The sequence below is a fragment of the Peromyscus leucopus genome, chromosome 19 (genome assembly GCF_004664715.2).
Source record: "Peromyscus leucopus breed LL Stock chromosome 19, UCI_PerLeu_2.1, whole genome shotgun sequence".
Taxonomy (NCBI): domain Eukaryota; kingdom Metazoa; phylum Chordata; class Mammalia; order Rodentia; family Cricetidae; genus Peromyscus; species Peromyscus leucopus.
Window position 1 is genome coordinate 53,540,342 of NC_051079.1, and position 24,511 is coordinate 53,564,852.

The 24,511-nt window shown below is 45.3% G+C and overlaps 1 protein-coding gene across 1 annotated transcript in view; it reads right to left on the minus strand.

Annotated features, from left to right (window-relative positions):
* The window catches only part of Ccbe1 (collagen and calcium binding EGF domains 1), a 248,035-nt gene that overhangs the window by 17,369 nt on the left and 206,155 nt on the right, over window positions 1-24,511 (minus strand). Inside the window, exons 3-5 of the mRNA XM_028860372.2 lie at window positions 22,187-22,239; window positions 10,688-10,822; window positions 8,300-8,452 (exon numbers count right to left, since the gene is read on the minus strand). Of these exons, the coding sequence (XP_028716205.1) occupies window positions 8,300-8,452; window positions 10,688-10,822; window positions 22,187-22,239 (341 nt within the window). The remainder of the gene's footprint in view (window positions 1-8,299; window positions 8,453-10,687; window positions 10,823-22,186; window positions 22,240-24,511) is intronic.

A 24,511-nucleotide genomic window follows, 5' to 3' on the forward strand; every position in this document is an offset into this window, starting at 1 on the left:
GGGGTACAGAGAACGACCACGGGAGGTCTAAGGGGTAGGTGTTGCGATTTTATGGTCCTCGGGTTGATCCAGAATGACCCAGGGTCACGGGGGAGTGGAAGGGACACAGACAGAGCCCTGCTACTCTTTGGGGACAGCTGTTTTTAGACATCCAAGTGTGTGAAAACACGTGTTATGGCCCTTTAATTAGCAGCTTTCATGTGTGGAAATGTGTGCATTTGCTGGTGCTTTCTAGAAGGGCGGCTCTATAAGTCTGGCGTGATTTTATTGTTTCCCCAAGGGCCAAAGTTCACACGCTGCACAAATTCTCACACTCAGACAGCAGTTCGCACACCACTGACTGCCTTTCCCCATCTCGGACAGTGCAGTATTCAGGGGGAGCACGGCCCAGCGGAGTGGGGCCCAGCACATGGGGTCCGAAAACAGGGCTTTGCAGGAGAGGACAGCTGGAAGGGGATGAGTCCTCCTTCCAATGGCTGCATCACTCAGCCAGGAGAGACGGCCACCATCCACTGTCCTTGTGTATCTACAAACCCGCTAGACGTAGAGAGCCGTTGTCTGTTTCTGTAGGGGTTCTTTCCTCTCTGCTGTGAGGGTATCTCTAGCTAAGGAGTCGCCTTTCCACCACGAAGGGCAGAACTCAATCCTCTGCACAGAGCCATCCATCCTTCTCAAGCACGCGTCCACTGCCAGGGCACCCGTCTGTGCAGGTTTTGTTCCCTGTGGCTGTGATAAAATACCCCGACAGAAGCAACTTAGGGGACCACGGCACGGGCTTGTTTTCGCTCCCAATTCCAGGTCATAGCCTGTCACTGTGGGGCCATCGAGGTGGCAGGGGATGGAAGCAGCTGGTCAGATCCAGTCAAGAGCAGAGACACATGAGGGCATGACTTTATACTCAGATCACGGTCTTCTCTTTTATACGGTCCAGAATGATGCTAGCCACTTTTAGGTTGGGTCTTCAACTAATGATCACCATAATCACGGCACGCTCCCCCCCCCCATATGCCTGTAGATTAATTCAACTCAGATGTTGGCTCATTGGGAGACTTCTCAGCTGATTCACAGTGTGTCAAGTGGACAATTCACACTAATCATGACGCCACTCTTCCACCCACCCTTCTTCATCTATAGAGCTACACACTGTGTGAGGTATTATGAACGGGAGATTTTTTTTTTTTAAAAAAAGAACATTTCTGCTTCACAATTCACATCTGGCCTTGGTGGAAGGCCAAGCCACCCATTGAGGGTACATGTACAGGAGTGAAAAGCTGATCTCTGCACCCCTTTGCCCATTTCCAGCTGAATTTTCCAAGTGTTGGTGCAAATTGCATATTTGCACAACAGGATAAACCTGCCTCGTCCCTCGGTTCTGGACTCATATTATCTGGATCACGGACTGCTGGAGCTGGCATGTCTTTAGTGCTCCCTTACAGATAAGCAAAGTAAGACCTAGAGGGGGAAGGTTACTTGATCACCCAGAATGCTGTGCGCAGACCGCACAACTATAGGGCCCAGCTGGCCCTTTGGGGCATGGGGCAGGCGCAAAGGGAGGCTGTTATTGGAGTTTCTGCTGAGAACACCCAGATGTGGTCGGGCCAGTCCAGGGAAGACACGCCACTAAACTTACTGTATATCTTAAATATGCTCTGAGCTCAATTTTGCTGACTTCCCAGATTTTTAAGGATGCAGTACTACCAAGTAGCCACACGGGGGCATGGAGCTCTAACTTTTATGAGAGTTACACGTGGTGAATGCTAAAAATGTAACAGCTTAGATAGTAGGGTAACGATATCAAATAAACTGAGAAAAGCCTAAGAATGTGCATCACGTGGGAATTGACACAAGCGAATAAAGTATATTTGTTTAAAAACTTGACTGCTGTTTTGGGAACTCAGTCTGGGCACGTTACAACCCAGGGGGTGGGGTGTGGTGGGGGGTGCTTTGAAAACTCCCCTGGAATCTCCTCCACCCCTCCACCTGGGGGTGGCAGTAAGAGACAATACCAATATGTTTTAACATTGCCCACATTAAGAAATCCCTAATCTATTATTATCAGAGCTTGAGAGTTATTTGAAACACCTGGTCGTTTCTGAGTCTTTGAACTATATTGAGTGACACTCGGGGTCATGGTAACTTTATCAGAAAATAAACACAAGTTGAAAAATAAAGACCAGTGAGCTAATCACGGTGGAGCCAACATTTCCTACGTTGTCTCCCTCTTGTGCTACGCAGACTCCCTTGTGTCTCAACTGGCTCCAGCTCTGGGTTTCCAAAGATAAAAATCAAAGAAACTGAACACTGATTTGTCAGATGGCTTGTATCACCCAGCCAGAGGACATTCTTTCAATTGTCAGAGGCTGTCCTGAAACCACACCCCTTTTTTGCTGCTAGCCTTCCATATCATCATCATCATCATCATCATCATCATCATCATTTTAGTTTTAAAATGTATTGCATATGTTGTGTGTGCATGCCACGGTATGCATGTGAAGACATACATTGTGTCTCCATGGAGACACACAGACAACTTTGTGACATTAATTCTCTCCTTCCACCTTTACATAGATTCTGGGATCAAACTCAGGCCATCAGGCTTGTGTGACAAACAGCTCACCTGCCCTGGACTTCTATTTTAAATTTGTCCAACTCTAACATTGTAGATGTTGGACAATGAAAAGCTTAAGAAATATCTCTCCCCAAAGAACTTCCCCCAAACTCAAAACATATACCAGACAGGGAGAGGTGATTTAAGATCATGTGTTTATACTTAATAATCATTATCTTCATTATTTAAAAAAAAAAAAAAAAGCGGTGAAATACTGGGCTGACTAATTTGTCCAAAGCAGCTGGAAATGCTTAGCTGCCTCATGTCCAGAAGTAAGCATGGCTTACTATTGAGCTGCTTGTTCAGATATGAAATTACTCACCCTTGAGATACTGTAAGGAATGTTCCCTGTGCGGGGGGTGTTAAAGCTGGTCATGTTTTCAAGTCTGAGTACTTGCACAGATAGAGGAGAAGGAAATAAAAATGCAGGTAGAACTTGCATTGCTATATTGTATTTCAGCAAATTTTGAAACATTTTCCAAGGGTAAAAGGGGCCCTGGAGCTGGAGACCAATAGTGTCCCCAGAGACTGAGGAAAACAGCCCCAGGGACCGGTCTCAAGTCACACAGTCAGCAAGCACTAACCCACCAGCTTTGGTCACCTGCTCTAACTTCTCAGGCAAAGAACTTCCTGTGGCATCATGGCTGTCGGCCCCCTTCCTTCCCTTTTTCTTCTTTCTGACCCCAGCGTCATCAGAGGCAGGGGAGAACGTGCCTTGAGGCACTGACGGCTCCGTGGTCGCGCAGTTGAGTTAGGACGGGGACCTTCTGGGTGCACAAAGACCCTGTCCTTTCTCAAAACTATCGACATTAATGATTCTTCCCAATTTCTACCCTAGAGACCCCTGATCATCAGTATAACGATGCTTCTTTGTAAAATATAAAACCCAAACCAAACCCCTCTACACCTATGTGTTGACTTCGGTGGAGATCGTAAATTGAAAATTCAGAGCAAATCTTGTAAGGACCACACTTCTGGGGGGTGTGAAAGAGCTGGTGGTGGCATTTCCCTTCTTTCAGAATTTCAGGTGAAATTGCCGTGTATGGAGGGTGGTGGAGGAAGAGGCGGAAGGAAATGGGAGAAAATCTCCAGCTCCATTCAGTTTTTTAAGCTTTGTGTCTCTGTAAGGCTTGGTGGTGATATCACCAGATGGTTTGTTCTAGCAAATGACAAAGACCTTTCCCATTTGTACCACTTTTAGAGGAATCAGGTATCTCTGAATGTGGTACAATAAAGAGGCCTGCCTATTTCCACCTTTTCTGCACCAGGCCCCGGATAGTGAGTGAATCACCGTCCTCTGCACTCTAGCTGCTCTGTCTTCTAGTAACACCTTCGTCTGAGAATCGACCAGATGTCCCATCAAGTTTAGCCCCAGAGCCCAGATTTGTGACATAAGATGGTTTCCAATCTGTGCTTTTTAGGACATCATCATCTATGAGATCTTAAAAAAACTATTATTTGGGGGCTGGAGAGATGGCTCATTTGTTGAGAACACTGGTCACTATTCAGAGGAACCAGGTTCAATTCCCAGCACCCACATGGCAGCTCATAACCATATCTAACTCCATTCCCAAGGGATCCAATATCCTTTCCTGGCTTCCTTGGGCACTGCACACATGTGGTACACAGACATGCATGCAGGCAAAACACCCATACAATACAGTAAACATAATCTAAAATATTAACACCCCTTTTACAAATTATTATTTTGCATGTGTGTGGGGAGGTATTGAGGTGAGTGTGCATCTGGTGTCTTCCTCTAGTGTTCCCCAACTTATTTTATTAAAACATTCAGTCATTTATTTATGTGTGCATGATAGCATATACTTATGTGTGCCATGTACATGCAGACGCCTGAGGAGGCCAGAAGAGGGCACTGGATCACCTAGATCTGGAGTTACAGGTAGTTCCAGGAGGCCTGATGTGGATGCGGGGGCTTCAAATCCAGCTCTTAACTGCTGAGCTACCTCTCCAGCCCCTCCACCTTATTTTGGAGACAGGGTCTCTCATGAACCTCAAGCTCGACCTTGCTATTTTGCTTAGGCTGCTTGGTTGACAACCCCCCCCCCCCCCGGGATCTGCTTGTCTCCACCCCCAGCTCTGAGGTTAGAGATATGTGCTGCTGCAGCTTGCTTTTATGTGGGGGCTGAGGATCTGAACTTGGGTCTTCACGCTTGTGTAGCACACACTTTACCCACTGAGCCATCCTTCCAGTCCTGTTAGATGGTTTATAAGGTTGTGTGAGTAATGACGTGACATTCAAGGGTCCTAGTTAGCTTGGTCAATTTGACACTGCCTAGACTCACCTGAGACAAAAGCCTCGACTGAAGAATTGCCCAGATCAGATTGGCTTGTTGACATGTTTGTGGGGGATAGTACTGATTACTAACTGATGCAGGAGGGCCTAGCCCACTGTGGGCAACACTATCCCTAGGCAGGTGGTCCTGGGCTATGCATGAAAGCTAACTAAGTGTGAGCCAGAGTGACACAACCACTTTCTGATTGGACTTAAGGCCTACTCCACAAGATGAGACCTATATCACCATTATCAGGCCAAGAACCGATAGCACGGACCCTATTTTGTTATTTTGCTACAGGAACATAGTATTGACCCAACTCCTAATGACTTAGCGTTAGGCCCATTGGTTTTTTTTTTTTTTTTTTCGAGATAGGGTTTCTCTGTGTAGCTTTGCGCCTTTCCTGGAACTCACTTGGTAGTCCAGGCTGGCCTCGAACTCACAAAGATCCGCCTGGCTCTGCCTCCCGAGTGCTGGGATTAAAGGCGTGCACCACCATTTATTGGGGCATCTGTCAGCTCTCATTAGAGATCCTTCTGTTTGCAGTAGATGGTGATTAAGAATCATAACTGGCCAAGGTGCAGAGTATATGAAACGGTGTGAGATTCTCAAGGAACTAAGGAAGAAAGAAAGAAAGAAAGAAAGAAATAGAAAGAAAGAAAGAGAGAAAGAAAAAAAGAGAGAAAGAAAGAAAGAGAGAAAGAAAGAAAGAAAGAAAGAAAGAAAGAAAGAAAGAAAGAAAGAAAGAAAGAAAGAAAGAAAGACAAAACAAAAGATACAATGAGACCTCTCAGCCGCCCTTCTCTCCCCTTTGCTAAGCCCGCCTTGATGAAAGTGGGGCACAGGTGAGTGATTCTCATTGACTCAGATCCTATTACAGCTGATAGACCACAGGGGATTGGATCCTGCCCTGAAGTCTAGAAAGAAATGTGTGTAGAGAACCCAGGAATTACTTCCCGGGGGTGGAGATTTCTCAAGACCCAGGGACAAATGAACTCAGCATATAAAATCTTACACAGGCCTCTAAGAACTGCCATTTGGTCTCTCTTCTCCTTTTTGTTAGTGTCTCTGTCCTTGGAGATCATTCTGCCCCAACACGGAGGCATTTCTTGTAGGAGGGGTCAGCTCTGGGTTATCTGTATTTGAACACCTCCCCCTCCCCCAGAGGCCCCAGCATGGGTTTCTGCTCTGACACTCAGCAGCATGCATTTGCTGTTCTGATGGTTTGATTCTGTTTTGGGCTTTTCCAGGCTCCATCCTGCCCATTTTTTTTTTTTTTTTTTAAAGACTTATCTCTATATCAACTCAGGCAACCCACAGCCAACTGTGTACAGACAGCTGGAAATCCAACTCTACAGTGAAAACTTAGAAGGCAGCTTCCTGGTGATTATTTGCCCCACAATCCCACATCTGAAAGGATTGGTAGCTAAAAGGCGGTACCCACTGCCAGGGAGCGCCTTCATTTCGATAAAGAGAGATGCCATACCTCCTGCCCTTCTCTCATACTCTTTGCCCATGGGGCAAACTGCAGTGATTTTAATTTTGAGTGAAAAATGGTCCGTAAATTATTATCCCGATTAAACTTTATTCCCCAAAGATTGATGTCCCTTGATCTGCGCTGCCCTCCCAATGGGTAGGCTCCACATGTTTCAGAGTCTCAAGGGTATCTATCCCCCATGCTCATGCCCTCTAGTTCATGTACAGGATCCCTAAATGCCCTGTCCTGAGCTGGCTTCAAGTAACTGTTTTGCATTTTCTTTTTGCACACAGTGGCTTCTCCGTGACTCAACCTCGCTGCCCTTCAGAATCTGCCTTTGTAGTCATTCCTTGTGAGGCAGCTGGTCTCCAGCTGTCTGCTGCCTCCCAGGCCTTTTTGAAGCTCAGGGCCCCATCTCGTGCGTGCTCAGATGTTTCTGGTTTTCTCAACTCCCTGCACATCTTGGTACATGTGATTTGCCCTAGGAGCCTCCTCCCTTCCCAGGGATGGCTCAGGCCCTTTAACCTCTCTTGACTGTGAGTTCATGTGAGTGCTCCAGCACGTGCAGCGTGCATGTTCATGATGGTACAAAACTCAACTTCTGGCTCGATAACTGGCTAAGGACTTTCTCTCCAGGGAACGTGTTGGGCCAACACTGATAGTGAAAACTATTTCACCACCAAGTTCATTCCAGCTGGCAGGTGACTGACATGGTCCCCACAGGCTAAAATTCTAAATTTTAATGACTAGCTTGGCACTTGGCAGAGATATCAGAGTTACTTTGCAAGTGAATGTTATAAGCATTTGCCCACCAATCTGGGAGTTCTTTTCTTTCCCTTTCTTTCTCTTTTACTCCCTTCTTTTTCTTTTCCTTCAAACTCAAAGAAGTAACCCAGCAGGCAGGCTGATCCCATGCTCCAGTGGCCAGCCATCTTGGCTGAATCAGGCTGCCATGTTCATGTCCAGCAGCCTCCCAGCTCCATGCTGAAGCTCCAGATGGGAGAAATTTTGTAACTGACCGTGGACTGATACAAAGTGAGTTGCTCAAAAGATTATACACAAGATACAAGCATACCATTTGGAATTTAAATAAATGTCCTCTGTCAAATTGGTGTAAAAAAATTCATTCACACTCTCATTTTCTGTTTTTATCTGATCATAAACCAACCAGCTAGCTCACAGATGGGCACACGATATGGACTGCATTTTGGGTTGTGTTGAAATAGACTGGGGCCATATGTGGAAATTATTCAAATACACATTTCGGCATATTTTCTTTGAGAGAACATAGTCCATCTGGCCTCTTTCCTGTTCACTCTATATGCCTGGAAACACACAGCCAAGCGCTACTGCTTTCTCCACAGGCATGCCACCTCTCTCCAGCGCATGCCAGCCTGCAACACTTGCCACAGACACTGCTCCCGACAGCTCTCCTCAGAATGAGTTTGATCTTGGGTTGTCACCTAGGTCCCACTTGTAAGTGTTCCATCCTGCACAGGGTCACCAGAGAAGTGGCTGGGCTCCCAAGTACCTATAATTTACACGTTATGTATAATATGTACTACACATAAACATAGAACATGGGATAAATAATGCATATACGATATAAAAATAACGTGTACTATATATAATTACATAATGTGGACTGTAGATTATACCTAATTGCATTTTATATATTATAATATGTATTATTATATATCATGTGTACATACCATAAGATATTACATGGAATATAATTTTACATATAAATGTGCAATATGCATTGTACATATAAGCTACAGTTACAGAATATAAAATCCTATAAACATGTAAGACACGGTTTCATTGCTATGTATATGTAATTGTCAAACCGACGCTCTATATAACATCAAATAGAAACGTGCACACAGTTAGGGCTGCCATGCTTGTTCTGCTCACCAGTGTCATTGGGGTACTTGTCTCCCCTGGTGCAGGTCTTCCCATCGTCCTCAAGGACGTAGCCTTCGCGGCACCCACAGTGGTAGCTGCCCACGGTGTTGATACAGATGTGTGCACACAGAGTGGTGTTGCTGCTGGCACATTCGTCAATATCTGGTTTGGATCAAATGCATAGAACAATTTCAACACAGCCACGCACCTGGCCCCTCTGTTGACACGAGCAAGCGAAACTTCTAGACCCGAACCAGAGAAGTGTGGAATAAAGTGAAGTTCCAGGAACGCGGGGCCATATAGGAAGCCTTAACTTTGGCCATGTGCCTGTCATCAGAGACCTAGAGTGGTGGTGTCTGTCCTGTGGCTTGGTGCCTCAGAGGCTCACTCACCCATAGAGCATGACAATGAGGCCAGCCCTAAGCACCCCCTAGGGCTCCATGGAAGAGAAAACAAAATGCCCGCGACACAGCTGACTTCTGTGGGTAGCTTGGTGTGCTGAGGCTTAATCCCCCTTTATAATGGGAGGTTCCAAACAGCACGCTGGTGACCCGAAGGTCACTTGGGAATGGTCTCTTCGCAGTTAAGAGACATGGCAGCAACTGGAAAAAGCTACTTCTAACAAAAGTAAATAGTAGGATGGGCCGCCTGGAGAGAGGTTTCCCCAGACAGCCCCTGCTCCGCACTGACCCAAGCTGCCCCCGGTGAGCCCTGGAAATGAGCCATGAGATCATCAAAGAAGGGACCCCGAGAGAGTCAGCATGGACTGTGTACATCACTGACTCAGTTCCCCGTGGCATGGGGTGGAAACAAAATGTTTCTTGCCACAGGAAAAGGGAGAAAGCTGTATTCCATTTCCTGTTCACTGCATGAAGACACCTGGCGTAGTGGATGGGAACAAGGACACCACCTCAGACTCTACACATGTGGCAGGCAGAGCCCAGTCCCGAAATTCAGGAGACTGACAGCTTCCCGATGCTCCCTGGGCAAGCTGCCAAAGCCCTCGCTCTGACAGGAGCTGAGGGTGCCAGGGAGAGCATGGCAATGTGGGTGTTCCCCTGGCACTACACACGGTCATCTAGAGGCTGGGGGTCCCAGCTGAAGCCTGCTTAGAGGGGGCCCTGTCCTAACGTTAAGTATGGAGCTGTTGTGCCTTTGGGGTACTCTTTGTTGAGTCCAAGCTCCAGTGGTCAACAAAAGAAAACAGGAGGTTGAAGTAGCTATTGGACACTGAAATATTAGCCTCCCTGCGTGGCACTGAGCCACTGGGGACATCCCCTCCTCTATGTAGGTGGTGTCATGGGCTCCTGCTCTATTAACTTAATTGTGTTGGCCCATCCTTTGTTAGTGTGCGATACTATTTCCAGATTCTGTTGGGAGGCTGCAGAAGGCCCATGGATAGACCCTTTCCCAAAAGCTTCTCCGCAGAGCCCTAGCGGACAGAGGGGAAGAGCTGTTTATCAAAGGCTGTTTGCTAATTCCCACTTAAGTCTATAGATCATCTCAGTCCATCTTCTGATTCTTGAACCTCACTAAACCTGTCAGTCACTTAGTGTCATTTGTGAAAAGGCACATTCCTGGGTTTACTGCTCGGTTTGTCTCATTAGCCCTGGAAAGGAGGCCAAGACCCCAGGTTAGCCACAGAATGATCACACTTTGAAATAGACAATCTCTTGAGATAAGTCTGAAGCCTTCTTAGAAGGGAATGGTGGAAAACCCCAGTCAATGGGGACACAAGAAACAGGCTGGTGGCCACTGAGGGTAGCTGGACTGTTTGCTCAGCTGTAGTCCAGGCAGTTAGTCTCAGCTTTCTTCAAACTGCTTCCCACCTGCTCGACATACTTCTGTTGTCCTGCTTGAACTCCAGGGCTGCCAATCCTCATTTTGTTCTGTGTTTTTACATTTCTGATTTTTTTCTTTTCTTGAGACAGGGTCTCTCTCTGTAAACCTGGCTGTCCTGGAACTCAATATGTAGACTAGGCTGGCCTCGAACTCAGTGAGATCTTCCTACCTCTGCCTCCCTTTAAGTGTTAGAGTTAAAGGTGTATGCCGCCACACCTGGCTTCTGACCTGCCTTACACCATTCTTGTTTACGTAGGACACTCTCCCTTTTTTTTCTAGCTCTTATCTCTCCTCTCCGTTAGGCTCTGACTAATTCCACCTCCTGAAGACATCTTTGCACATTATTTGTTTTGATAAACATGATGAAAGCTATTGCTCCGCAGGCTAAAACCAAACACCACTCCATCCCACAAGTACAAAGACTTCAGGGGAGGAGTCAGAGCTTACAGCAGCTCCTCTGACCTGGTCCTGCTGCAGCAGCAGCAAATGCAGCAAAGGGCAGGGGTATCTGAACACAGCATGTCCCCAGGAGCTGGAAATGCATTTCCTACGCACCCAGGCAGTATGGCTTCTCCCGCTTTTGGTGTCTCTCTCGGTCATATCGGTATCCTGGGTAACAAGTGCACAGCACCCGGCCGAAGTTATCTGTGCATTGCTGTTCACAGGGAGCTTGGGCACAGATGTCATAATCTGAAAGAGAAGAGAGCACTCACATCAGCCTCAGCATGCACTGGGTGACCCAGCCCTAGCCTGGAACAGACATCGGGGGCTGCTCTGTGCTAAGGGTTAAATGTGAAGTGTGATTGGCTCCCTTTGGAGAGCTATTAACTCGTTCCAAGTTTCTGAGAGTGCCACAATGGACAGTTTAATGCAGTTTTGTTTGTTTGGTTTTTTGTTTTTTTTTTTTTGTTTTTGTTTTTTGTTTTAGTTTTTCAAGACAGGGTTTCTCTGTGTAGCTTTACGCCTTTCCTGGAACTCACTTGGTAGCCCAGGCTGGCCTCAAACTCACAGAGATCTGCCTGACTCTGCCTCCGAGTGCTGGGATTAAAGGCGTGTGCCACCACTGCCCGGCTAAATGCAGGGTATTTATGTGACTAAAAGCAAATGTCACTTGGATTTTCTTCCTTAGGTCACCATATCAGCCACTATCCAGAGCGCCAAGATGTTTAGGCAGCCAGGCTCTGCAGCATCACTGGGATCTGTTTTACCCTTTCCTCCTAATGACACAGAGAGTATATTCCTTCCAGCAGTATGTCAAAACAGTCCAGAGCTGGTGAGAGTCAAGTGTTATACTATGAGAGGAAGACCTTGGGGTTAGGCAGGCTCTGAGAAGTAGCAGAGATACTTTGGAGTTGTGAGGATTTTTCAGAGCCAGTTCTGGAAGGAGCAAGTGTAAAAGGTGTGCTCACGGGAGGGTTGATCCTGCATTCGGAGAAGAGGACTTGTACACATTTGAATAGCTACAAATGTCTTATCAGCCCGAAGCCCACGCAACCTAGAGTAAGTTTGCTATTACCCAAAGAATTAGGGCATGTGCTCCCCCGGGCTCTGACGAACTGGTGTTTAATGCACCTCTTGAAGGGCCTTTGGCTCTGAGTCAGTAGCTCCGGCTCAGCATTTGCTCCCAGCCCAGACTCAACATCTCATTTATCACCGCTGCTCTCCTCAGGTGCTGACAGATGCAGTCTCCTTGGACAGAGAGCGAGCCTGGCTCTGCTCTGCTCTGGTATATATGAGGCCAGACAGGTGGGCTGTCAGCTCCTAATGCAAGCGGGGTTAGCGTGACAAGGGCTGTGTCCGTCTCATGATGAGCTAAAACTGCCCTTATGAAGCACTCCTCCCTACAAGGATGAGTCCAGGTCTGCTCTGCCTACATGGCTTCTGACCAGCCTTGGAAACTGTTTTTGGTTAGATAGGATTTTCTCAATGAAACTCTAGGTTGCTTTGGCTTGAGAGCCAGGTCTCGGCATGGGTGGTGAGTGACCCTTTCCTACCAGTGCTCACCATCACTGGACAGCAGCCAGAGAGAGGAGGAAAGGCAGAGTGCCGGCCTAAAGGACTTATGCCAACTGTGGCACCCAGCAAGGCTTGCTTTGAGAAGCAACCATCCCAGTACCCCCTTCTACCCCTGCTTCCCTGGGGCGTCACTTCCACCCCTTCCGGTGAGTTGTGTTTCTCATATTCACCTCTGCATCTCACAATGGCCAGCTCACCTCACGTCTCTCTTTTAAGCACTCCCTGTTGACTTCCGGTTGTGCAAGAGATGTGTTCAGCATCTTCATCACCTCCCCGCACCCCTTGAACGACACACTTCTTTCCCCATTTAGTCAGCAATTCTTTGGAATTTTAGTTGAATAAGATTTCAGTGTTTGCAAAACAGTGACATTACGAAAGCTGTTATCTGCTGAGTTTAGACATGGACTCTGACCATTTATCTTTTGGGAGACCCCCCCTTTTTCTTGCTTCCCAGAATTAAGATAACCCCGGTGACCCTGGTGTATGTTTGGGGGTTGCTAATGATTCCAACCTGCCCTACCTCCTATTCCATGGGCTAATTTTTGACTTGGGTCTTTGGACGTTTTTATTTTGGTAGCCACTGGCCCATTAGGCACTATGGTTAAGGGACTCTGGGGAGGGGAGGGAGCACAGTCAAGATGGACACATAGAAACACAAAGACAGGGAGCTTGAAAGAGGAAGGGGGCCTGGGCGAGTCTGCTTGCTGCCTGGACTTCCTTTTCATGGGAGTCTCATCTCTGTCTCCCTCCTCCTTCCTCACACTAGCAGAGTGTCTCAAGAGTAGTAGGAAATGCCAGCGAGTAGTGTTCCTGCCAGCTGCAGAATCGGCTGCATTATATCCCATTTCATGGGTTCCAGATCCATGGGTCATATTCTTGGAGTTCAGAGCAACAATCCTGACTGTCTGGTGCCTCAGACGTCTAGGCTGCATCCAGAGATACTGTCGTAGTCAGAGTTACTATTATAGCTGTCAAGAAACCACAAAGCAACTTGGGGAGCAAAGGGTTTATTTGGCTTACACTTCCACATCACAGTTCATCGTCAAAGGAAGTCAGGACCAGAACTCAAATAGGGCAGGAATCTGAAGGCAGGAACTGATGCAGAAGCAGTGAAGGAGTGCTGCTTACTGGCTTGTTTCTTATGGCTTGCTCAGCCTGCTTTTTTATAGAAACCAGGACCACCAGCCCAGGGTGGTAAGCACCCATGATAGACTGGACCCTCCCACATCAATCACTAATTAAGAAAATGTCCTATAGGCTTGCTTACAGCCCAGTCTTATGGAGGCATTTTCCCATCTGAGGGTCCCTCCTCTCTGATGACTCTAGCTTGTGTTACCATAAATCTAGGCAGCACAGATAGATACTCTTCCTCTGAGCTTGCAAGTCTGAACTGGTTCACTGTCTATCTTTGCTCCCCTGGGCAGAGCTGGTAGCCGCTGCCTACACTTTTTATCTCTGTGGTACTTACTGTTTTCCTTTGCCTTTTTAACCCCCCCCCCCAGAAATTCTTCCTATCAAATCCTCTCTGTTAATCAGTTATTGTCATCCTTCGGGACTTGACTTTTGATCCACACAACTCAGGTTCCTCAATGCTGTTACTAATTTATCCCCAGAGATAATTTTGGAAATCTCTTAAAATGTCTAAGGTGTTTGGATATATTAGTGAATTAATCTTGGGGAGGTTCCCCCAAACAGGTATGTCCAACCTTCAATCCCCACATAGGCCACATGTGTCCCTGGATAATTATGAATATAAGCTAATACATTTGCAGATGACATCCCGTGATGGAACATTCTGATTTCTTCGTATTAAGACATGGTATGTACTCACTCATAAGTGGATAGTAGATGTAAAGCAAATGATAACTAGGCTACAATCCACAGTCCTGAGAAACTAGGTAACAAGGAGGACTCTAAGAGGGAGCAGGGAAGGGGAATAGATGAGATCTCCTGGATAAACTTGGGGCAGGCCAGGGGGACGGGCATAGAGGGGGTAAACTGGGGTCAAGTTGGGGAGAGGAGAGCAGCGAAAGAGATATCTTGATAGAAGGGGCCATTTAGGGGTTAGGGAGAAACCTGATGCCAGGGAAACTCCCAGGAATCCATAAGGATGATCCCAGCTAAGACTACTAACAATAATGGAGAGGGTGCCTGAACTGGCCTTCTCCTGGTGACTACTCTAATTGCCATCAGAGAACTTTCATCCAGTAACTGATGGAAGCAGATGCAGAGATCCACAGCCAAGCATTGGGCTGAGTTCTGGGAGTCCAGTTGAAGAAAGGGAGGAGGGATTAAGAAGCAAGGGGGGAGGGGTCAAGATCATGATGTGGAAACTCACAGCGACAGCTGACCTGAGCTAGTGGGAGCTCACAGACTCTAGACCAACAACTAGGGAGCCTGCATGGGACTGACCTAGGCCCTCTGCATGTGGGTGACAGTTGTGTAGCTTGGTCTATTTGTGGGGGCCCCATCAGTGGGATCAGGATCTATCCCTGGTTCATGAGCTGGCTTTTTGGAACCTGCTCCCTGTGCTGGGATGCCTCTCTCAGCTTTGATGCAGGTGGGAGGAGTTTGGTCCTGCCTCAACTTGATATGCCAGGCTCTGTTGACTCCCATGGGAGGCCTGCCCCTTTCTGAGGAGTGAATTGTGGGGGTGTAGAAAGGAGATGGGGGAGGGAACAGGAGATGAGGAGGGAGGGGAAACTGTGGTTAGTATGTAAAATAAATAAAAATATTAATAAAAAACAATTTATGTGATTATCTCTTGAGGGGCACCTCTGCCTTCTGCTATTCATTTTATCTTTTCTGGTTTACTCTCTCAGTTCAGTAGAGCCTTCTGTTCAGTGTATTCCCAAAAAAGGCCACAAAAGAAGTTCAGCTCAGACACATGTAAAAATGACTGTCAACACATAGGGGTGCTGATGGTGGAAACAGGTAACTAGGTGGGACAATGTGACATCATTGTTTGAAGGCATTGCTGTCTTGTCTCCTAGCCGTCAGTCGTACTACAGCTAAATCCTCATCTTTCTATGTCAAATGAATTTCTTTTTATTCCCCTTTGAAAATTTTCAGGATTTCTCTCTTTTACTTCTAGTGTACTAAAATTTCATAATGTATTTATTATATGTGGGACTAGGTCAATCTTCAAAGGGCAGCTTTTATCTGGAAACCCATCCTCCAGTTCTGGAGAAGTTTCTGGATTTGTATCTCTGATGCTCACCACTCCTGTTCTGGGTGGAATGATTAGGTACCTGGACGTTCCTCTAACGGTCTCATGCTTTCTTCTTAGGTTTCATTCCTTTGATATTTTTGCTCTAGTTCTTGGGAAATTTCCTTCATTTCATCTTCCAATTTTTGTGTCATGTTCTTAATTTCTAAGAACTCTTTAGTCTCCTCTGTTCCTTTTTAGTAACAGAATGTTTCTGTCCCATGGATGTTGTGTTGTCCCCACCCCACCCCAAGCTAAATGGTAGTATTTTGAAGTGTTCTCCATGTAAAGTCTGTGTTTTCTTTAAGGCTCTTTTCCTCATATGTTTTGTTCTGAAAGACTTCTGCTTTAATAGTCTGGAGACCCTTTGGTGCCTCTCTTGCTTAATTATGATTTATTAACCACAGCTCTTTGCATATGGGGTTGTATAGCCCTAGGCCTCATATAAGTGACCTGGGTAGAATGCTGGTGCCAGGTCTTCTGCATGAGCCATCTGTATACCCAAGGATAACATTTCTAAATCGTTGCCTGAGAATAAGTCACTGGAACTCAAATGAACAGAGAAGGCTGGGTGTTTGAACAGGCAACGTGTGAGCATGAGCTGAATGTACTGGACTCTGTCTCTGACTGTCTCTGAAACCTGTGCTTCACCTTCTCAGAAGAACTGTCTTGACTCTCCTTGTCTGGTCAGGCAAGGGTCGGTGTTCTGTCTGAGACAGAACAAGATCTGGGAGGGCAATCTCTTTGACTCTTAGCCAATTCTTTTCTTTCTGTTTTTGCTTTTTCGTGTTTGTATGTACATGTGTGTGGAAGCCAATGGTCAATACTGGGTATCTTTCTTGGTCACATGCCACCTCATTTATTGAGAGAGGGTCTCTCACTGAACTTGAAGGCTCCCCAAATCTGCTAGACTTGCTGTACAGTGAGCCCCAGGACCCCACTTACCTCTGTCCCTGCAAACCCTGGGGTTACAGACGTTATGCCATCGGGCATTTTAATGTGGGCACGGGGAATCTGAAGTCAGCTTCTCATGCTTGTACCACAAGCACGTTCCTAACGTAGTCATTTCCCAGTCCCCTCTTTTACTTCCTGTGATCTTGCCTGTCTGTTTTAGTATGAAGTCAGTTGTTCTCAGCCTCCCCTGGTGCTGGCTAAGGCTTCATTCTCCCCATTTTCCTAAGCTTCGTCCCACCCCCAGGTCTGTTCTCTGGCTTCCAACATTTTGTTGCTGATATCTGTTCTTTCTCTCCTTTTGATCTTGGAGACTCAGGTCTTTTCCAATTTGTAGGCTTTTGAACGGAGCAAAGGTAATGATTTATGCAGTCCTCTATTTCTGATGCTTGTTTTCCAGAGCCCGCCCATTCTCGGTCATGCAGCTTCTATCTTTAAATTGTATCTACTTTCTCTCGTCTCGGTTCTGTTTCTCTTGGCATTATTCTAATTCAGACTCCGAGACTCTTGTGTAAACAGCACTGCCACCAGGATTCTCCACCTTTAAATCCACTGTATAGAATTCTGCCAGGCCCTCCTTGCACGGTTGAGCTCTGTGTGGCTCAGTCCTTGCTCAGCTAACCCAGGCTTCCCGTATATGTAAAGAATCCCTAATCTGAAAACTTCAAACATTCGGACTCCATGGTGTTTTTGGATTTTGAAGTCTTTCAGATTTCTAGATAAGAGATGCTCAGAACAGTAAGGTCTGTGCAAATATTTCCCAATCCAAGAACTCTGACACACGAAGTATTTCTGGCCCTGAGCAGTTTAGACAAGAAGTATTCAGCCTGCACTCACCAGCTTTAAACCATTGCTTGGTCTTGCATTTGTGGTCTGGCATTATAGCCCTTGAGACTTTTCCAAACTTCACAGTCGTTTATGAGTCCTAAGACTTCCAAAGCCTCAACTCTCTTTCTTTGTCCTGTGTCTTGACACACCTCTTACCTCCACACAAGTTTTCACCTCCAAAAAAGTCCAGCCAGATCCTCCACCTTTATCCTCAGTGCTCTGCAACTGATAGCCTAGAGCAGTGGTTCTCCACCTTCGGTGGTCAGACAACCCTTTCACAGGGGTCGCCTAAGACCATCGGAAACAACAGCTACTTACATTACGATTCCTAACAGTAGCAGAACGACAGTTATGAAGTAGCAATGAAAAAATTTTATGGTTGGGGGTCACCACAACATGAGGAACTGTATGAAAGGGTCACAGCATTAGGAAAGTTGAGAATCACTGTTCTAGACAGTTTTCGAGTGACATTGTCAAGGTCAAGTCTTTCTTGACCCCCAACACGGTCTAGTTTGTCTCATCAAAACCCACAAGGCTCTACTCTGTCACTCAAATGTTCTTCCATTTTTATTGAGCAACCGCTTTCCTCACCTGCCCAACTTGAGCATTCTCAGTATGATCCTCAGGGTTTTGTTGTTTAAACACAGCGTCTTGCTATGTAGAGCCCAAGCTGGCCATAGCCTGGGGCGAAATTCTGTACCAGCCTCTCTGTGCTGGGATTACAAGCAGGGTCTTGACATTTCTATCTCCTCTCTTGTAAAATACTAGTAACAAGACTACTGATACTCATACCACAGTGTTTTCATGGTAAGCTTAAGTGCTACATGAGGGACAGTGTCTAGGAAGCATGACAGTGACCAGGAAAAGCTCTCCCTACCTGTCTGGCCCCTTGTTCCTAGTTATTACTACTGTTTGCCTACCTGTCAGGGGATGATTCCCCTGGGATTAGCAGTATGGTTCCCTCCCCAGATGATGCTCATCCCACACCTGCTGAGCCAACCAAACATCCCCTTATCTCACTTATAATAGGAGTCAGAAAGCACTTTCTGGAAAGGACCAGACCTTACCTTGGGTGTGCAGTCCTCACTTTTGACCACTCAACCTTACTGTGACTATGTAAAGAGGCCACAGGAAGTACTTAAGAGGATGGCTCTGTGTGTGCTTCAAGAGAACTTCATTCCAGAGTTAGGTGGCCAGGTGGACCCACAGGCTGTAGAGTATGAATGGGAGGCAGCAGCATGCTTAACACCTGTATTTTCCATCATCAGCAGGTTTGCTTAGAAACTTTAATCTCCTTCTGCTGTCCGTGGTCTGGAAGTCAGCAAGTCAGCTCAGCTGGGCCACAGTCCCCGAATATTTGGTGTGGTGAAAGATTCCCCCAGGAGGATGTATGCATTGTGAGTCAGTGTCCAATAGACAGCGAGCTGGCAGTGTTTTCCCTTCATGAAAGGAAGTCAGTCTTTTTCCATTAAGCCTCCCTGAGTTGAATGAGGCTGACCTGCACCACGAATATAATCTGCTTTGTTGAAATTTGAGGGACCTAGAGGTGAATCTCAGCCTAGCAACGCATAGGGGCCGTTGCTCCCACACCACATTCTGCCACATTTACTGTGCATCTCCCTGTCCGCCCAACCTGCATGTTCTCTTCGTGCTGTTAGGGCTGCTGCTTCTGTGGCCTCACGCTCTGCCAGTCTAGCTGCCTCAGCTCCAAATGGAGCATGCTCCCTCTAGGAAAGAGAGGAGTGATTCCACTGAGCTCTGGCCAGGGCACTGGCTTCTGCATGCCTGTGTCCCGAGCCAAAGAAAGAAGTCATCGTGCTCAGAGACAACTTTCTAAACACTAAGTGGAAATTGTTTTGTTAGTCCGCAGAAGCTAAGCCAGTGTGTATGGAATATGAGGGGCCCTTGGTTATGTTTTAGGGTTATGAATACTATGACCCAAGACTAAAGCCAACAGAAAACTACAACAGTTTAGGTAGGATCAATATATTAGATGCATTAGGAATGAGGATAGGGATCACCTGATCATGTAATAAGAACTATGAGTCGGGAGGGGAGGCATTTATTTGGGTAAAAGCAATAGAAATGAATGATGGAGAAAGGCAGTTGTGAAGAGCAGATATGACCATGGGGGGGCAGTAATGGGAATGAGGCCTATGGTTGTCCTGAGTATTCTTTCTTCTCTTGGAATATCTGTAAGTATCTACACATAGCTCTCTTTACTCCCTTTCATGTTGTGGGTCATAAGATGTGTTAACTTCATATTAAAGCATTTAAGCATTGTTAATTTTAATACCATGGTGTTTAAATTATAGAATATCAAGGAGAAATTTTATCATTCCTTTGCAGCTTCCTCAGGCAAATGGCTAGGCTGTTTTTACACAGCATCATGGTCTCATGTATCGTGGCCTGGTTACTTGAAAATCCAATATCCAAAAACCCAGTCAAATATTTATTCTAAGATGTTTCTGTGTTGGTTGTTTTGTTTTTGAGACAGGGTCTTACACTGTAGCCCAGAAATTCACTCTGTAGCCCAGATGCCCTGAGGCAATCCTCCTGCCCTCCCAAATTCCCAAATGCTGGGTTTATAGGTGTGACTTCCATGTCCAGTTCATTTTTGTGTCTATTGAGGATGAAATTAACATTTAAACTTGTCAACTTGAGAAAAGCAGGCTATACTCTATAGTGAAGGTCAGCCTTGTCCAACGTTTGGAAGGCTGACCAAGCTGATTGAAGAGGGATGCTGCCAGTAACTTGCCTTTGGATTTGAACCATCCCATGAACCTGGTGGCTCTCAGAGACATTGGGGCTTGCATCTCTACATTCTCATGAGCCAGTCTTAAAGGACACAACTTAGTTACAATCAGTTTCTGTATGTAGGTGTGTCTGTGCACACATGTCACACTGACCAGCTCCGTGAAATCTTTTCTGAAGTCCTGTATGTGTACTTTGTGTTCCTTATCCACTCTCCATCCCGCTTTGAGTCACAGTCTCTCTCTGTAGTCTAGATTGGCTTGGAACTCAGTCTTGCAGCCCAGGTTTTCCTGGAACTCTTTTTAAAGCAGGAGACTCAATTTTATTTGTTTTCTAATTATGTATCTGCCTATGTGTCTGTATGGGGAATGTGCATATGAGTTTGGGTGCCCACAGGGGCCAAAAAAGCGATATAGACCCCCTGGGGCTGGCATTACAGGTGGTTCTGAGCTGTTTGATGTGGCCACTAGGAACAAAACCCCCAATCCCCTGAAGAAACAGTCCACATGTTTAACCTCTGAGCCATCTCTCCAGCCCCTTGACCTTAAACCCTTGATCCTCTTGCCTGTCTCCCGAGTGCTAGGATAATGGGCTATTCCATCAGCCCTGGCCTTACTTTTCATTCTTGAGTGATAGAAACCTCTTTGCTAAAGACATCATTAATATCAAATACAACCAGCGTTCCATTCCCTTAGATCAAAACAAATAAACATTAAACACGATTCAGATGGAAAACAACAGAGCAAAGACTTAGTTCTATACAACAATGTTTGGGCCTGCTTTCCTGGCAATATGCTGTTCTTTGTGCTACTACTCATAACTGCTGCTGTCTTTAAGGTGAGGGAGGCTAGATTTTGGCCAAGGCATTTGAGATTTTAATACCTAACATTAAGAGAAATGCCACCTAGTATCCATATGGTTTTAATTAGGTTGAACAAAATCTTTACTTAGGATCTTAAGTTTATAAGGCCTAAACCTAATTTTCTTTGCTATTTGCCAAGCTGTGATGTAAGTGATACAGTTGGTAACTGAGAAGATCAGAGGTGTGATGGAACTCTTCTAACTTACATGATTTTTCCCCCAGCCTGGTTCTCACCCACAGAATCAACCAGCACAGAGCTCCTCAGTTCAGAGAGACCCAAAGGCACATGGAAAACCATGTGTGAATCTATCTCCTAAGAGCCTATGGTTCCCATGGTTCCACCTATGGTTTAGCGATTTCTTTCATCTTCTGTAGAAGATGGCAGTAAACAGGAGGGAGGCATCTAATTCAAGACAGTAGAGACATTTTGCTCCATAGGATAATGCAACAGAATTAGCTTGTCTGGGATCCCAGGCCTCTAGAGAGACACAGCTTCTAGGGCAAAAGTGAAGAGAGCTAGTTTATATACCCCATTCCCTGTCCCCAATCCAGCCCAAGCAAACTAACCCATTGCTCTTCAGACAGTCTTCCACGACAACGCCTTGCTTGGAATATTTTGCAGCATTCCTCTCCTACCTAAGCCCTGGGCAGCCTTCTTGATGATGACCTGGCTCAAGTCCTTTCCTGAACCTGCCTCTGTCTACTGATGCTTTGTGTTGTGTCCCCTGTGAATGTCTCTGCACTAAACGTCTGCTGTGCCTACGGAAGTTATCAATAACTACAGCAGTAGTCACTATTCATCAAGGACTATAGGACTCAGTAATAAGTAATACAAGAATCAGCCCCCGGCTCAAGTACTTTATATATGGCAAAATTCTTTAAACATGTGTATGACTTGGGACCAAAACCTCCCTGTAAAAACAAAGGATTAAAATGTAATTTGCCCAAGATCCTATTAATAGCACATTAAAACATAATTAAAATCTGTTCATCTTGTTCAAAGTGATCTACCTGCTGTCTCTTTATTCTGAATCACGAGCCCAGAGAACCAGTTCATGCCTGAAACCTTTCTAATTTTAGGGCTGGGCTGTGTATTTGGTTAGCAATCCTAGAGTCCTCTAAAGAGGCATGAAGCTTCATACTGGAGAGCAGGTAGAGAGTTCAGTAAGAGGATCATGTTACAGCTAGTGTATGTGATGCCAGAGAAGAGACTACAGTTTGCTAAGCATAGACCCAAACTCTAAGCATGTTGGCGGTTCACACAGAGCACACCACATAGAATCCAATCGTTGAAAAAGAAAATTATGATTATATCCATAACTAGACATACATAATGTATTTATAGCTAACACCCACTCTATGTGCATCCAAACTTTGTAGACCCTAGTGATTAGTCACAAAAAGGGGAGATGAAATCATCTATTTAATTACATACCTTCTGGAATACACTGTCCAAGAACAAATTTATATCCTTTGCAGCATTTTTTCCTAAGAGACAAACAAAAAGGCATCTTAGATGTAATATTGGGTTGAAAAATAAGGTTATTTATAGTTACTGATATTGTAAAACATAATGTGTCCAAAAAACTCCCAGATATAAAGTAGAGGAGGAGTGTTTTTAATACAATCTGAGGTTAAAAAGAAAAATACTATAATCAGATGACTGTATATCTTCCAAATACCAGGATCTGCCACATAATATATGAAACCAACCTTCTGGGTCCTATGAAGTAGATTAATTACCTCTGGAGAACTAGTTTAGTGTATAAATGAAGGACCACAGACACGAGTAGGTGAAGTCCTGAGCTACCACCTACATCTACTACTGTACATCTGATCAAGTAAGTTGGTTGCTCCAGGAAAGCATCTACATTCTAAACAAGTATAGATGCAATGTTGCTAGAACATGCTTGTACAAATGTGATCCCCTCTGAATGGAGTATCAAGGACTCAACTCCCAGATGTCAGAACAATCTGACTTCAAAGTAGCTCCTTATCTATGGTTCAAAGACATAAAGGAAATATACTTGTAACCAATTAAAAAAATTAAAAATTTCAGCAAAGAAACAGAAACTCTTATGACAGGAAATTCTAAGACTAGCCAGATGGCTCAGTGGGTTAAAGTGTCTGGCACTCAGCCTGATGATCCGAGTTCAGTCCCTGAACCCCACTGTAGAAGGAGAGAACTGACTCCTGAAAGGTGTCCTTTGACATCGACATGTGTGGCACCCTCCCCCTTTCCCTTCTCAAATAATAAAAACAAACAAAAGAAAAATTATAAAAATGAAAATTCTAAAACTATAAAATCTACCTAAACATTGAAAAAGAAATCCGCAAAACCCCAAACAAGTTCTGCCGTATGTATTTAACAGAAAAACGGAGAGATGATGTAGGAAAAAATACTGAATTAACTAACTGGGCATGATGGTGCACACTCATAACTCTAGGACTTGGGAAGCTGAGGCAGTTGGATCCTAAGTTCAAGGCCAACTTGGGCTACAAAGTGAAACACTATCTTTAAAAAAAATAGTGAATTAGTAAACATATAAACAATAATTATCCAATCTGTAGAAGAAAGACAAATATTTGAACAGCAAATGAAGATTCAGATTTAGGGACACGTGGCCAGTATCAGAGGTCTATTGTATTACCAAAGGAGAAGTAGTGAAATGAAGTAGAATAGGCTTGAAAGAACTGTCGAAAATCCCCAAAATTTAGTGAAACAAATTTACTGATTAAAGAAGTGTATCAAGCACCATATAAGCTAAGAACACACACACACACACACACACACACACACACACGCACACACACACACACACCACAGATTTAAGGGCCACAGTTTTTTAACTAAAAAATTAAGCAATGGGTAATCCAGGAGACAGTTGTATGGCATCTTTTAAGAGCTGCAAAAACATTCCTGTCAACCAAGAGTCCTAAATTCGGTGAAAATCTCCTTCAAGAATGAAGAACTGAAGATATTTCTGATAAAACAAAGAATTAATCACCAGCTCTGCTGCTCTGTAAGATGTACCATGAGCCCTTCAGGCTAATGAGGAGTCATATCAGATGGAAACTTAAACCCACAGGAAGGGATCATAGCATCATAAATGGTAACTATCTACACACACATAAGAGGCTTTTAGTCTTAATTTCTACAAAGCAAAAATAGTCACATTGTCTTACAAGGCTTAGGATGCATTTGGATGCAGTTACTATGGTAATTAGGGAAATGGAAGAGCAGTAAATGGATCTGCATGATTACTGAGTTCCTCACTTTCCATGAAAGAGAAAATACAGCCATCGCTAGTGGAGATCAGCATGCTCTCTGCCTCTCTGTCTCCCGCTTCCATCATCCCCCTTTTGCATTAGTTACCATTTTCATCGCTGTGACCAGTATCTGAGAGGACTACCTTAGAGGAGTAAAGCTTTATTTGTTCATGGGTCCAGTCCACAGTGGCACAGAAGACATGACTGTGGCAGGGCAACATGAAGTTGTCACATTTTGGCTACAGACATGTAGCCTGAGTCAGGACCCAAAGCAAAACTGGACTATAACTTGAAGGTATGTCTCCACTGACTTCTCTCAGCTAGGTCTCACCTCTTAAAGGCTCCACTGCCTACCCAGATACCATGAGCCTAAGGGAAACATTTCACATTCAAACAACAATGCCTTCCTTTCCCTCCTGGGGTCCACATAAGCTTTTACCTTTTGCAGCATCCTACACCGAGGCAGAGGATAAATCAACATTCAGTGACT